This window comes from Schistocerca serialis, chromosome 3 (assembly GCF_023864345.2).
Source record: "Schistocerca serialis cubense isolate TAMUIC-IGC-003099 chromosome 3, iqSchSeri2.2, whole genome shotgun sequence".
In the NCBI taxonomy this organism is placed as follows: Eukaryota; Metazoa; Arthropoda; class Insecta; order Orthoptera; family Acrididae; genus Schistocerca; species Schistocerca serialis.
The window spans coordinates 317525705-317540306 of record NC_064640.1 but is presented as its reverse complement, the minus strand read 5'-3'; the positions used below and the strand labels follow the sequence as shown (position 1 = coordinate 317540306).

Here is a 14602-nt window from a genome sequence, read left to right as displayed (position 1 = left end):
CTTGGGCGTCGGTGATCATGAGATAATGACAACACAAGGCCAAGTCCAAGGGCGGAGAAAATCTCCAACCCAGCAGAGAATCGAACCCGGGCCCGCTGCATGGCACGGAAGTTAGTTACCACTCACCTAAGCAGGCGGACGGGATGTTTATTTTTCATTGTCATCCAGTTCTAAGCTATGTTGAAAGTTTCAAGTCTAGTTCGTCGAGAGGGTGATTTAATATTAGTTTTATAATTTGTACCGAACAAACATACAAGAATGCAACCTAAAAAGAAGTGTTAAAATAGTACGCACTGTAATACAACACTAAAAGAAAAATAGTGTATCTATTTAGCTAAATTACCGTCTTCATAAAGCCTATGTCTCTATAAAACATCGAACTATAAAACATCTTTACATCAATCAAGTGTCGTCATAACAATATCATTATTCAGGTTGGTTATAATTAAACTTTCGCTGCTTTAGCCAGTGTAGACAGAAAACAGACGTTCTGAGTGTGTGCTGCAGGATTTGATTTCTTAATAACGATGGTGTCATGGCTTGCCGTTAGGCGCCGGTGCTGGTACGGCGACGTAGGGTTGAAACGCAAGCATGAGTGTGCTTTACAACTGCAGTCAGCATGGATCTGGACAAGGTGAACAGGACTTTATTCGTAAAACTACTTTTTCAAAACAACAGCAATAGTGCTGCTACCCTTCGTGAGTATCGTCGCATTGAAGGTATACAGAGAGGTTCTCCTTTCTCACCGGGGATGAAGGACATGATTTGGAAGTCCGAATTAACTGGCCATTTAGGAATTGGTCCTGGGAGAGGCCAACGGCCAATTCTGCCACAAATTGTTGAAGTTACTGTGACCATAGCTGACGATGCTGGACGCAATGTAAGTTCTTCAAGCAATGCAAGATCCGTGTTACGACGGCTGAGCACACTATGATATCTCAAGTGCGGTTACAGGTTGTCGTGAATGCCGACGGTACTCAAATTGAGCAACGTTTGTAACCTGGGACGTAAACGTGTTACAGATTTAACGAATGTTTCCCTCTTCTGTGGAAATTAAAATGTGTTTAGTTTTTTGCCTTATTGATGATGATGTTTAGTTTGTGGGGTGCTCAACTGCGGGGTCATGAGCGCTCGTAGAAAGTCCTAATTTTTACAGAGCAAAATTTTTGTACACAGTCCAGTCTAACCACAGTCACGAATGATGATGTTGAAATGATGATTACAATACAAACACCCAGTCTCCGGGCAGAGAAAATCCCCTACCCGGCCAGGAATCGAACCCGGGACCCCGTGATCCAGAGGCAGTAACGTTAGCCTCTAGAAGAGCACGAGCTGCGGATTAATGACTTATTCTTTAATGCTCTTCCGCATATTCTTACAGATATTTCCACCAATTTTCATTGTCACAAGATCACTCGTTTTTCATGGGTGCCGTCTCAAGTAGCGAAAATTTCATTATAAGCATTCTGAGCATTAAAAACACAAAAAATAATTATTTTCGGAAGGAAATAAAGCATCCAGTGGCGCAGTGTGGTATGTAAACTTTGCAACCGCTAGCTAACGATCTTTGGCCACAAATACAGGTTCATGTTTATCCAAGCAAGAGTCCATCAGTACGCTGGGGCTACCGTCCGTGCTGCTTAGCGTCTTGTCCACACTGTGTCGCAGTTTATCGATCATCCACGGCGGCAATGCTGTACGTCTGTAAATGCTGATACCACTTTAAGTCCATATATAGGTAGAGTATCTCCAACATAAAACAGGAAGTCAAGACAATAAACATATCATCGTGCTAAAGTCCCCATCATCTTAAAATCAATTCTTAATTCAATTACGTAAAACATAGTAAACTGTGGGGCATATTAGACTAAATACTATACATTTGCGTACGATAGTATTGAATACGTATGTTGATCACGGAAGTGAGAGGGGGAGAAGGGGGCAGACAAAAGGGAAGGACTTTCAAATGGTAGAGCACAGCAATCAGTTCCCGTTTTCTTTCAGGTTTTATTAGGTAAAGTTTTCGGCGAGTGCCTAGCCATTATCAATGCACTTTTTCATGGTATCAATGCATGTCCTAATACGTCAGTCCCCTGTTGTTCGCCGGCCGGGGTGGCCGAGGGGTTCTAGGCGCTACAGTCTGGAGCTGCGCGACCGCTACGATCACAGGTTCGAATTCTGCCTCGGGCATGGATATGTGTGATGTCCTTAGGTTAGTTAGGTTTAAGCAGTTCTAAGTTCTAGGAGACTGATGACCATAGATGTTAAGTCCCATAGTGCTCAGAGCCATTTGAACCCTGTTGTCCGGGCTTCTGTCATATAGTCTTCAACGAAATGTGACAGAAGCCCGAACAACAGGGGACTGATGTATTAGGACATGCATTGATACCATGAAACAGCTCCTTGATAACGGCTAGGCACTTGCCAAAATCTACATTTGCCTAATAAAACCTGCAAGAAAAGGACGACTGAATGCTGTGCTCTGTCATTTGAAAGTAATATCACAGTCGTTGAGTGCACCCATATTCCTAATGAAAGGTAACCTGAAAAAGGGAAGGTGCTACGAAACAGCCATACGGGGAGGACAACCTGATAAAACTTTGCATGTGTGGTCAAAGGCCGAAACTTGGGGAGGGGGAATGGAGCTTAATAATTAAGCCAGAAAATTGCTAATCAGGATTGGATCCAGTAAATAAATTGGCGAGGCAACGTATTATCCATTTTGTGAACAGTTCTAGAAATAGTTTTTCCCTCAGCCCTGTTTGATCATCGAATAACTAACCCTCTGTTCTTTTCATGTGACAGTAGATTTTAACTTCCTCAGAGATGGTCGTTAGTTGGCTCTTAGGAACAATATATAAAATTTCAAGATTATTCCTTCAACTTGTAACGTGTGCTTATTTTGAATGTGGTGAGTACTAAAGAGTTTTCTTTAGGTACCACTCCAGTATGTTCATTAAACCTAGTCAGAAAATAGCACTCTGTTTGTCCAGTATAAAAATTATTATACTCCTTCGAGGAGATTCTGTAAACAGCTGAATTTGTACATTTCTGTATACAATCAACGCTACGGGAAAGCGTGTTAAGCAACGTGCTTTTGTTTTTGAAGCCTATCTTAAATTTATTCTTCCGAAAAAACCTTGCGATTTTATTGAAATTCTTCTCATGTAAGTCATGCTTACGTATTTTAAATAGTTTTTAGCACCTGAACCTTGGTTTTTATGTAGGCGTTTGTATCTGTTAGTTTGTGGTCGCCTAGTACCAAAGCCTACTAATGCAGCCTGTCAGAACTGCAGGTCACCTACGAGGCGTGATTACGTCGGCTGGGACCGGTCGATGAGCTGTGACATGGCGTGGATAAGGTGCGATGCAACATCGCCAGGAGGTTAGAGAGTAATACATAGCCACACTGCGTCACTATTCCCTCCGGATGCTGGATTTATTTTGAATAAAATTAATTTGGCGACTTTTATATATAATGCTATTATTATGAAGACACCTGCGCAGTGTACAAATTCATGGTTAGATCGATCTTTTATAGTGGTGCAAACGGTATAAAACGGGCAATGTAAACTTGGCTACATAGTTATGCTATCTGAATTTTAATTTGTATAACATTAGGGACTATGTTATTACGAAATTGCTTAATTTCCTGTTTTTTTAGATATATTTTTATGTGACTCTTTAAGAGGTAAAAAACATGCCACTCTATACGTACAGGATACTTTTATCACTGCTGGCCGGAATTCACATCTATTTCAAGATAAAAATTGATTTTTACTTTTAGTGTTTGAGCCAACGGCCTTGCCGCAGTGGTAACAGCGGTTCCCGTCAGATCACCCAAGTTAAACGCTGTAGGATTCGGCTAGTACTTGGATGGGTGACCATCCGCTCTGCCGAGAGCTGTTGGCAAGCGGGGTGAGGCCAACTGAGGAGCTACTTAATTGAAAAGTAGCGGCTCCGGTCTCGTAAACTGACAAAACGGCCGGGAGAGCGGTGTGCTAACCTCATGCCTCTTCATATCCACATGTACTGACGCCTGTGGGTTGAGGATGACCCGGCGGCCGGTCGGTACCGCAGGACCTTCATGGCCTGTTCAGGCGGAGATTTTAGTTCATTTTTTAGTGTTTGACACACTTACTTGGGTAGCGACTGCGCGCCAGTCGTAAGGGCTACCTACGCACAATATACCATACGTATCCTGTCGTAGAGGGAAACATTTTGGAAATTTCTCTTCCAATGTTGTTCTAACTAAGTCCTAGAACTTTTTGATAGTAGTGTGGTCTGAGGATGGAGCTGTTTACCGAAACCAGTAGCCAATAGATAAATATAGCCTGCCGCGGTGGTCTCGCGGTTCTAGGCGCGCATTCCGGAACCGTGCGACTGCTACGGTCGCAGGTTCGAATCCTGCCTCGGGCATGGATGTGTGTGATGTCCTTAGGTTAGTTAGGTTTAAGTAGTTCTAAGTTCTAGGGGACTGATGACCACAGCTGTTAAGTCCCATAGTGCTCAGAGCCACTTGTACCAGATAAATATAAACAACTGCGACTGTAGACCAAAACATATATTATTTGTGAAGTTTATTGGTTTCTATTCCAACCCACTGTATGTCGACAGTGTGTTCCACATTCTGCTCATTGCTTTTAAGGCTTTCCTTGGTGTCCCTAAACTGCTCCAGGCTTGAAAATCAAACACAATTGATGTTACTGCAAAACACGTGGCTACTTAATTGTAAATTGTGTTTATGGTGTTTACTTCAGTATATGATACAGTATATGATTGTAAATGGTGCTTTGTATTTCCTCGTAAAATATATAGAAACAAAGTTCAGAGATGGAAAAGCGCTGTGACTAGTTCACATTTCTCGTTTTCAACACCATTAGAAATCCCTTGCTGGGTACAGGGATACTCCATTTTTTTTAAAAATTGTAATTAAAAGCTGTTGCTTCGTAACTAACGTTGACTTCATTTACAATTCACTTCGGTTTATGATAAGGTTAGCCAAAGAGTTTTTCTACACAGCCATCTTGAATATTCCGAGATCCCAATGCACATCAGCTCCTTACATCATTTTAAAGTCCAGTAAAAGCAATTGATAATATTGGTTTGTTGGCCCTATCAGTAGTAGGTTAGTGTTATTTCCCACTCGAAACTCTCTCTGCATCTGAGAACATCAGTTCCAGTCTTCCAATGACAGAAATTCCAGAATGGCCGGCCGGAGTGGCCGTGCGGTTCTAGGCGCTACAGTCTGGAGCCGAGCGACCGCTCCGGTCGCAGGTTCGAATCCTGCCACGGGCACGGATGTGTGTGATGTCCTTAGGTTGGTTAGGTTTAATTAGTTCTAAGTTCTAGGCGACTGATGACCTCAGAAGTTAAGTCGCATAGTGCTCAGAGCCATTTGAACCAAGCCAAATTCCGGTTCAAATGGTTCAAATGGCTCTGAGCACTATGGGACTCAACTTCTGAGGTCATTAGTCCCCTAGAACTTAGAACTAGTTAAACCTAACTAACCTAAGGACATCACACACATCCATGCCCGAGGCCGGATTTGAACCTGCGACCGTAGCGGTCTCGCAGTTCCAGACTGCAGCGCCTAGAACCGCACGGCCACTTCGGCCGGCCCAAATCCCGGAACCTGTGCCACTGCCACTGCCTGAGAACAATAATATCACATGCACCCCTCCCACTGAGGAGTTTAAGCTCACGTGACCAAGATAAAAATTAAAAACAATTTGTATTTTGGCATAAATATCGAATATAAGGCACTGACACGAAGCTAATTTTCAAGATGGTTGTAACAACTTTTGTATCCTACTTACGAATATCAGGAAATTTAGAACAAGCTAATATATATACGGTAAAATGGTAGGCTGATGAAGCAGAAGTGCTGGTGGACGTGTGTATTTTCCCTCTTTCATTGTGTAACAAAACTCCGTAACTCCGCTGCTTTGACCAAGTTCAGATAGGTCTTTTAAGGCTTCTAAGTTTCCTCCCGGATATATATGCTTAGACTCAGTACCTGAAGTTTTAACTTCTCGATACTCTTCATGACAGAACATCCCTACATCGCAAGTACATGCAGACAATTCCGAGAACATATCACAGCGATGCAGTACTGTCTCAGAAATTAGAATGAAATGACTAGTCACCTTCATAATAGTATTTCCAACACTGTGATAAAAGTCACTGAAAACATGCACGTGGGGCTGCAACGAACAAAATTACGTCAGTTTACAATCAACTTTTCTATGTTGTAGTTACCTCATAATGTATGCATATGACTCACACCCCACACGTCTGGACACTTCGTGCTAGTTTTGGACTATACAAGTAATGTATAAATCTCTCACTACTTCGACAGCTTCACACATCAAAGAAGCAGTTTTTGCAGCCTGAAACTGTAGGAGGTGATTTTAAAGTATAGGATGTGTGCGTCCATCTCGGGTGACCTGTAGCTTGACATTTTCACTGTTGGCAATGGTGATGTGCGGAAGAAAGTGTAGAATACGTGCAACAAACCAGTTCTATCGCAATCAAAGGGCGCTACTGACATATATAGATAAATATAAAGGGTGAACATTAATAAAACAGAAAAACTGCAGGGACGGGTTCATGACTGGAAAACGAGGAAAACAGGTCCTATTAACATGTGTGCGGAAATTGACGGTGTGCGACAACGAATACGGTACAGAGCTGCATTGCATCCACATCACAACAGAAATTCAAAGCGGCTTCCATTGGATTGCAGGTGATCGGAACAGTAGCGGTTGTCATGCAAGATACACATAATGGTACTTTGGCTTACAGTATGTTGGCGGGCCACTTTCCTGGAGCTTGTACTCGGGTTCGTCTCAATATCCCGTAGAACCCGGTCCTCCAGATCTGGAGGCCGCACAATCTGCCGTCTCCCTGCACGTTCGTTTGTCTGAAACCACCCACAATTACACAAATGCCCAGAAAGGGCTTGAAATGTTGTGTGGCGTGGTTGGTGTCTGTGAGGGTCTCGTTTTTTTTTTGTATTGTATAGCCGTACTGCCTCTCGACCGTTTCCATCTACTTGGCCGTACACAAACATCGTCTCGGCTTATTCCCGACATAAGTGCCGGACCATTCTGCTGCTTACAGTACGCTGCGTCAATCACGCAGCCTGGAGCACAGCGGAAAAAGTCGGTTTGGTTCCAGAGACAAACAAAATAATGTGGAATTTTACTTGCCCATTGGATAGAGCGGTCCAACGTTAGTCTAGTGTGATATTACTTTCAGGGTTATGTCTTAATAGGGACAGTAAACCAGGAGGAATAACCAGTCCTCCAGCAGTTCACTCTACTTGATGTTCACCGTAGGAGGACTAGAGCCTCCGGTACGTAGTCTATCGGGACATTGCAAGTCCTGAGACAGGTGAAATCGGCTAGTCGTACTTCTGTGAATACGAATGTGCCACTGAGATTTGATATTGGTCATCATGTGATGTGGTTTCTCTTCGTCCAATGAGTACTCGTTTACGAGGAAGATACCCTGTAATTCTAAACTTTCACCGAAGTCTCCAATTACTCTGAATGCTGTTGAGACTCCGGTGTGTGTGTGTGTGTGTGTGCGTGTGTGTGTGTGTGTGTGTGTGTGTGTGTGTGTGTGTGTGTTTGTGTGTACTCACATGTGCGCGGGCGTGCTAACGCGCTGCTTGATATACACTTGTAAGCCGCATGCAGATGGGGTCTTTGTGTCATTGTGTTGTAAACTTCACGAAGAGACAACACTCTGCACACAACAGAAGGGAGGACACGTGTGCTTATTCATATTAAGAATAACTTTTTTCTAATACAGATATTACACTTTTCTCTTGTTGGAAAATCTTGAATTTCATTTACACGATATATTCCGATAATGTGTAAGTCACAGATGATAGTGCATGTCATTGTCTGCACTGAATTTATACTGAGACGTGGAAGACTAAAATCCTAACGACATTCCTTATGAAATTTTCTTACACCGCTTCTTGAGCAGGGTTCTTGAACCTATCCTTGACAACATCAGCCGGAATCTTGCTTCACAATACCCAGTGGACCTACTATCTCAAATATTTCTCTAACGCTCAGGTTTTCGACACAGTGTATCTCATATTCAGATTAACCAACAAATGTCGCTTCCTTTCTTTCTCTATAGGCCGAAGAAGCTTAATATTGCGTGAGATGTCTTGGTCTCCTCTTCAACTTCTAAATCGAGGACATGGGGAGCAAATATCTATTTGAAACTTACTGACATAAAAACTGTGTACTAGACCGGGACCTTAACCTGCTGAAGAGCGTAAATTCAGTCTGGAAACAATCCCCCAGGCTGTGGCTAAGCCTTCTCTTCGCAATGTTCTTTCTTCCAGGAATGCTAGTTCGGCATGTTTCGCAGGAGAGCTTCGGCGACGTTTTGAAGGCAGGAAATGAGTGAGGTACTGACGGAAGTAAAGCTATGAGGAAGGTTCGTAAGTCGTGCTCGGTTAACAGTTGGTAGAGCGTTTGCTTGCGATAGGCAGAGGTGTCGGCTCCCATACAGTTTTAAATCAGAGTACCTGCAGAGTGAAAATTGATTCTGGAATACTTTTACTTTCCTGCATATAATTCCTTTGACGCGTATATTTTTTTTCAGACTGTGTTGAATACAGCGTGCTTCATAATTCGTATTACAGGCTTCTGTGAGTAGTCGAGGGGACTTCGTAAATAAAATTTAGACAGGGACACATGTTCGAAAATTTACCGTTTCGATATGAAATAAGATCGGATCACTTCCAAATTTCCTGCTTTATGGCACACACACAAACTGAGAAGAGGGTGCCATGGTCAGTCCCGATTGTAAATGACATCACATACCATTTTCGTCCGACTGCAACAAAGGCTGGGAGAAACTGGTACGTTCGCAAGTTGACTGTGGTGCTACACGGACACGATACGCACTCGACTTTGAAGGGAACGTCCTTCGTAACACAGAAGAGAATCCGACAATGAGTTCCCGTAACATTTCACATGTCATGGACACTTTTTGAACACGCATGTGCCGCGTGGGGTAGCCACGCAGTCTAGGTGCCCTTTGCTATTGTTCGCGAGGCTTCCCCTGTAGGAGGTTCGAGTCCTCCCTCGGACATGTGTGTGTGTGTGTGTGTGTGTGTGTGTGTGTGTGTGTGTGTGTGTGTGTGTGTGTATTCCCAAGATTACGTAGTGTATAAGCCTAGGGACCGATGACCTCAGCAGTTTGGTCCCACAGAAACTTACCACAAATTTCCAAACACGCATGTCAGATCCCATTGTCTACGTTGTGTGCGTACAGTAAAGCGGGACAATTGAAAGTGATCCGTTCTGGAAAGTTATTTTACATCTAAACGGTACATCTGGACGTGGGTTCAAAAAAAAAAAAAGAAAAAAGAAAAAAAAAGAAGGTTCAAATGGCTCTGAACACTATGGGACTTAACATCTGAGGTCATCAGTCCACTAGAACTTAGAACTACATAAACCTAACTAACCTAAGGACATCACACACATCTATGCCCGAGGCAGGATTCGAACCTGAGACCGTAGCTGTCGCGTGGTTCCAAACTGAAGCGCCTAGAACCGCTCGGCCACACCGGTCGGCACATGGGCTCCATGTCAAATCTCTATCTACTGAATCTCCTCCACAACCCAATGAAACTGTTAACCACGCTGTATAATTCGCTATAGCATCATCAGACTGCCGATAAATACTTACAAATTTTGCTCTATTTCGAAAGTTTTGCTGGAAATACATTGCTGCAATGCGGCTGTCGGCGACAGCTTTTCACGCTACAAGTTCCCATGCATCTATGGAATAAAGAACGGCGATTAGTGATACAGGGTTGGACAAAAATTTGAAAACACGGTGATAAATGCATGCTTGAACAATAATGAAAAAGCTAGCCGAGCTTGCATGTTGAGTTGCTGTATTTGACCACGAACGGCACCTGCGCAGTACCCTCAATTACAAGTGTCCGTAGAGGTCAGAGCAGTTTTCGCAATCAATTTGCCCATGAGTCTGCATCGGTCTCGAGATGTATTTTAGCAAACTTAATTTTTGTCGCTTCCGACATTCCTCTCAGAAAACTATATTCACACGCAGCGAGAAAATCAACTAGATGGTATTTTGCATCATTTGCAAAACACTTCGTAGTTCTTGAATTAAACCATGGAATATCTAACACAGTAGTAACCTCATTCGCTGCTTAGTAGTTCAATTCTGCCGTCATGTCTTTAAACTGCTGTTCGTGCTGCACAGCTGCTTTATTTAATCTTGATTCCAAATGTTCTCTATTTTTAAGCACCTCTCTTTCATATTCTGCTACTCTACTTAACAAATTGTCAATAGACTTAGTGGTCAATTCCTCAAGTGTATTTTGCCTCTGCAATCAAATTTTCATTTCGCCACCCAGTTCGTCCTGTATCTTCTCCAACTTGTCCCCGAAATTTTTCTCCACTGTGTCGACGACGCTGGTGTTCACCAGGCCAACTTCTTCAGAAATTTTTCCTTCATCTGCCCTTATAGCTTCTTGTCTTGACAAAATTATCGCTTCTAGATCTGATTTAATTTTCTTCACCTCAACTTTTACTGTTTCTGCTATACTTGTCTCTATTGAACCTATGTCTGTTTTTATTGAACCTGTCTCTGTATCCAAGATCTCCATTTTAGAGTTAAAGTTTGTCAGAATTTCCCTCACCCATGCCATAGAACCACCCGCAATTACATCTCCTTCCTCTGATTTCATACTATCTGCTCCACTAATATCGTCCCTCTCAAGGTACCTATTACAACGTTCAGAGTTTGGACTACGTGGCCCACTGACATTATCGGAACCACACATGCTGGGTGATTGCTTAATTGTTAGAAGCTCCATCACTGACAATGACCATGTGGGTTCACACATATTAACGCTATTGACGCATGTACTTAACTTGTGGGTCATGCTGGCTGCTTCTGCTATATTGCTGCTGCCGAAAGTGTGGATGCTGTCGATGAACTGCCGGCCGCGGTGGTCTAGCGGTTCTAGGCGCGCAGTCCGGAACTGCGCGACTGCTACGGTCGCAGGTTCGAATCCTGCCTCGGGCATGGATGTGTGTGATGTGCTTAGGTTAGTTAGGTTTAAGTAGTTCTAAGTTCTAGGGGACTGATGACCACAGTAGTTAAGTCCCATAGTGCTGAGAGCCATTTGAACCATTTGAATTTTGTCGATGAACTCGAAGTTACCGCCAGTGGCCCGCGTTGCCGTGCCGTGTTACTACGACGCCGTCGAGGTCAGCGCTGTTTGCAGACTCGAACTCAGCGCGCCTCTACATAGTCTCCTGCTTCTTTTTTTAAGCTCAGCGGCTAACTTTCTAACACATAACTTTTGATACCGATTCTGAAGAACGCAACAGGTGCAAAATATTATGCTCAGAGTCCACACACAAACTGCCTATTATGCAATAGATTTGGGACCTGGATCAAAGAATTGCAATTGCAGTTCTAAAGGGATTAGGCTAATATCCCGACTTCGGCAGTGCAAGGCTCTGTCTTAAAAAGGATAGCTCGATATAGTCACAGGGTCGAGCCGCGCACGTCTGCTTTCATGTCCAACAGCCAATTCGCTGCAAATAATAATCTGTAGCTGTGATCCAGCAGTCAAATAGTCTATGAATTGGCTAGAATTGTGAGTTAGTCAAGTACATAAAAATATAAAATAAAAGATAGACAAATAATTGAATAAAGAGGGTTCTATTCTAACGTCTGTAATTGATTAAGACAACAGAAAATTATGCTGAATTATGTTTATTCAAGAAAGAACATCTCAAATAAACGAGGAGTGGTCCTACGATATTCAGTTAAAATACAGACAGGAAATAGCAGTAAAGTTACTTTGATAACGTTACGAGAATGGCAGCAAAATCTCCACACATAAGTCATCAAAGTTTCTCGAAAACTAAGTCCATTGCGTAATCACAATACACGCAATATTCAACAGCTCAAAACAGTTCAGAGTTCTACATCATCATTCACAAATTAACACACACGATACGAACAATAGTAAGTCATACTCTGTCGATTCTCAGTTCCATAAATCAAGGGGCAAAAGCTATCCTACTCTGGAGCACATTCAAACCTTTCGAATTATAAGTGTTGCGCCGCTGTTCAACTCTCATTGGTTGAAGGCCATCCCCCTCAAAAATAAATCGCTCTCAAACACTGTAGACATGATTTGACTCACTTAACCCCTTTCCAGCAGTAAATTAATATATTATAACAATATTTAAAGAAAAGGAATGTTATAAACATTCTGTAACACACAGATAATTCACAATAATTGTAAATAAAGGTTTGTTCATAAATAAATATTCTAGTATTTTTGTGGAAGTGCGCTCACGTTAAATGACAACAGATTGTCGTTAGATACTTTTTAAACAATAATTTATGCAATCTTGACAGAAGAGTCTATTGGTTAACTTTTCAATTGTGGTGTCCACTGCCACACGCGATTGACTACTTTTAATTTAGCACAGTTTTTTAACAGCACTTGCAACCAACATTTGAAAAAAGTTACTGGCAAAATAGTAACCTGTATGCCAAAATGTGAGGTACTGATGCTGTGTTCATATGCTGCGTAAATACAGAGAATAAGATGTTCTGACAAACATTTACATAATGAAAAAGATATAAAAAACGTCGTAAGTCAATAAATAAAGTAGATACAGGTACATAGCTTCCAAGAATGACAGATACAGTGCTATGCTATCATCTGAAATATCGGTTGTTGAAATCGCATGGAGCGATTAAAAGTTTTTAATTCACAGGGACTTTGTGAAAAATGTTTATTCCCTGGTGATATTAACTTCTGTAGTTTTAAAGATATTGAGACACTGTAGTGTCACTGGATGTGCCTCATTTGTCTGAGATCGCAAATGTATTCCGATTGGCATTAATATTTGATGTGAGTCACTATCGAATCTCAAAGAGTTCTGTAATATCGCCATTTTTAAGAAAGTCTGAGACTCAACCATTTCCTGGAGCATATTCTCCACAAAGACAATGCAAGCATCAGCAATCCAAATTCCTAGCTCTGGCGTTTACCCGTTTCCGGCGACACGCTCATTGTCTCTGCACGTGGCTAGCCGCAAACGTTCAACTGCCCGGCCTGGCCGCGTCGCGTCCTGTGACCTGGGCCCGCTAGCGTTCATCCATGCACTAAATTCAGTCTACCTCGAAGGAGTTGTAGCTGGCCCATTAGCTCACCTAGATACGCCTAAAGTTACAGTATCCACCAGATTCCTCAAGTGTCTGGGTCAAACAACTAGAGGAAAGTGTCAACTTTAGTCATAAAGAGCTGAAAAAACTCAGTTTGATGACAGAAATTAACCTCTGTTGTTCCTAGCACCTGTTCTAAATTGTATCGTGAGACATTACCATTAAATGAGCAGCACAGGTTTAGTCATTAAACTTGGCTGTGGATTATCGATGTTAAAAAACCTCAAATATCTTTGAAATATTTCTTTATACAACTGAAATCTATTTTGGTCCTTTTAAATCTTTTACCTGAATAACGTATTTATTCACTGTTTTCTGTTACACATTGTATGCTTTTGCCAGGTAACGGTGAAATTCAATAAGATTCTAGCAGAAAACTCTAAACTACGGGAGGAGATAAACCATCTTCTAAAAGAGAGGAATCACTTCAACAGCCTCTACCAGCAGTTAGTAAGCGAGCTCAACTCTGGAAAGAAGATAATGCTCGATCTCATAGAGCAAGCGTCTCTTGCATATGACCAAAGGTAAGTGAAATGACATTTTAAAGTTAGTGAATCCACTATTGCCTTAATTTTTTCACTTTCATGTCTTTCCGGATATCTCTCTCTCTCTCTCTCTCTCTCTCTCTCTCTCTCTCTCTCTCGCTCTCTCTAGCCAGTATGCAGATCGTAATAATACCTAGAAAGTGTATTTTTTGTGCAAACATCAACTTTTTTTAAAATGGAAGATTGCCTATTGACATTAATGAACTACAGTAGGGTAGATTAAAATGTTCGTAATGTTTGTTGCAGGATTCTAGTGAGAATCGTTTACAAGATATCGTATTTTGAAAAGTTAACTGTGATTAGCTAGAACTCACTATCCGTCGCAGAGTACCTTGTATTTCCGCGCGTGATAGCATCGATAAAATTTGCTAGCTACGTCGTTCTAGGGTTGGTCCCCATACCTTAAGAAAGCTATATTAGCGACGCTCTCTGCCGGAGACCAGCGTAAAAAGCCGACGGCACGTCGCACCAGCAGTCAGTACACTAGCTAAGAAGTCAATTACTACGTGCCATATCAGAACTGTTATGTCGGCTCTTCTATTCTCTTCGTTTTTCTTGTTAATTGCTATGGGAACCCTGCGTCTGCCATATAACTGCTACAGGTTTTCCCTACGGTGCTTTGGTCGCTCTCGAATTCCCCGTGCTAGGCCACTGTTTACGTTGATTGCTCTCGCAGATCCGCTGTTCACATTCGTGAATCCGCACTTTCATCTTTGCATTGTAGTGCATTCTCCTGAAATTGGCTATCTCTAGCTACCTAAGCTTAAATTAAAAATTGTAGAACTGTAGTA

At 42.2% G+C, this 14602-nt stretch overlaps 1 protein-coding gene across 1 annotated transcript in view; it reads left to right on the top strand.

The window, feature by feature from the left end:
* The window catches only part of LOC126470803 (coiled-coil domain-containing protein 63), a 301892-nt gene that overhangs the window by 154273 nt on the left and 133017 nt on the right, over positions 1–14602 (top strand). Inside the window, exon 4 of the mRNA XM_050098816.1 lies at positions 13609–13790. Within this exon, the coding sequence (XP_049954773.1) occupies positions 13609–13790 (182 nt within the window). The remainder of the gene's footprint in view (positions 1–13608; positions 13791–14602) is intronic.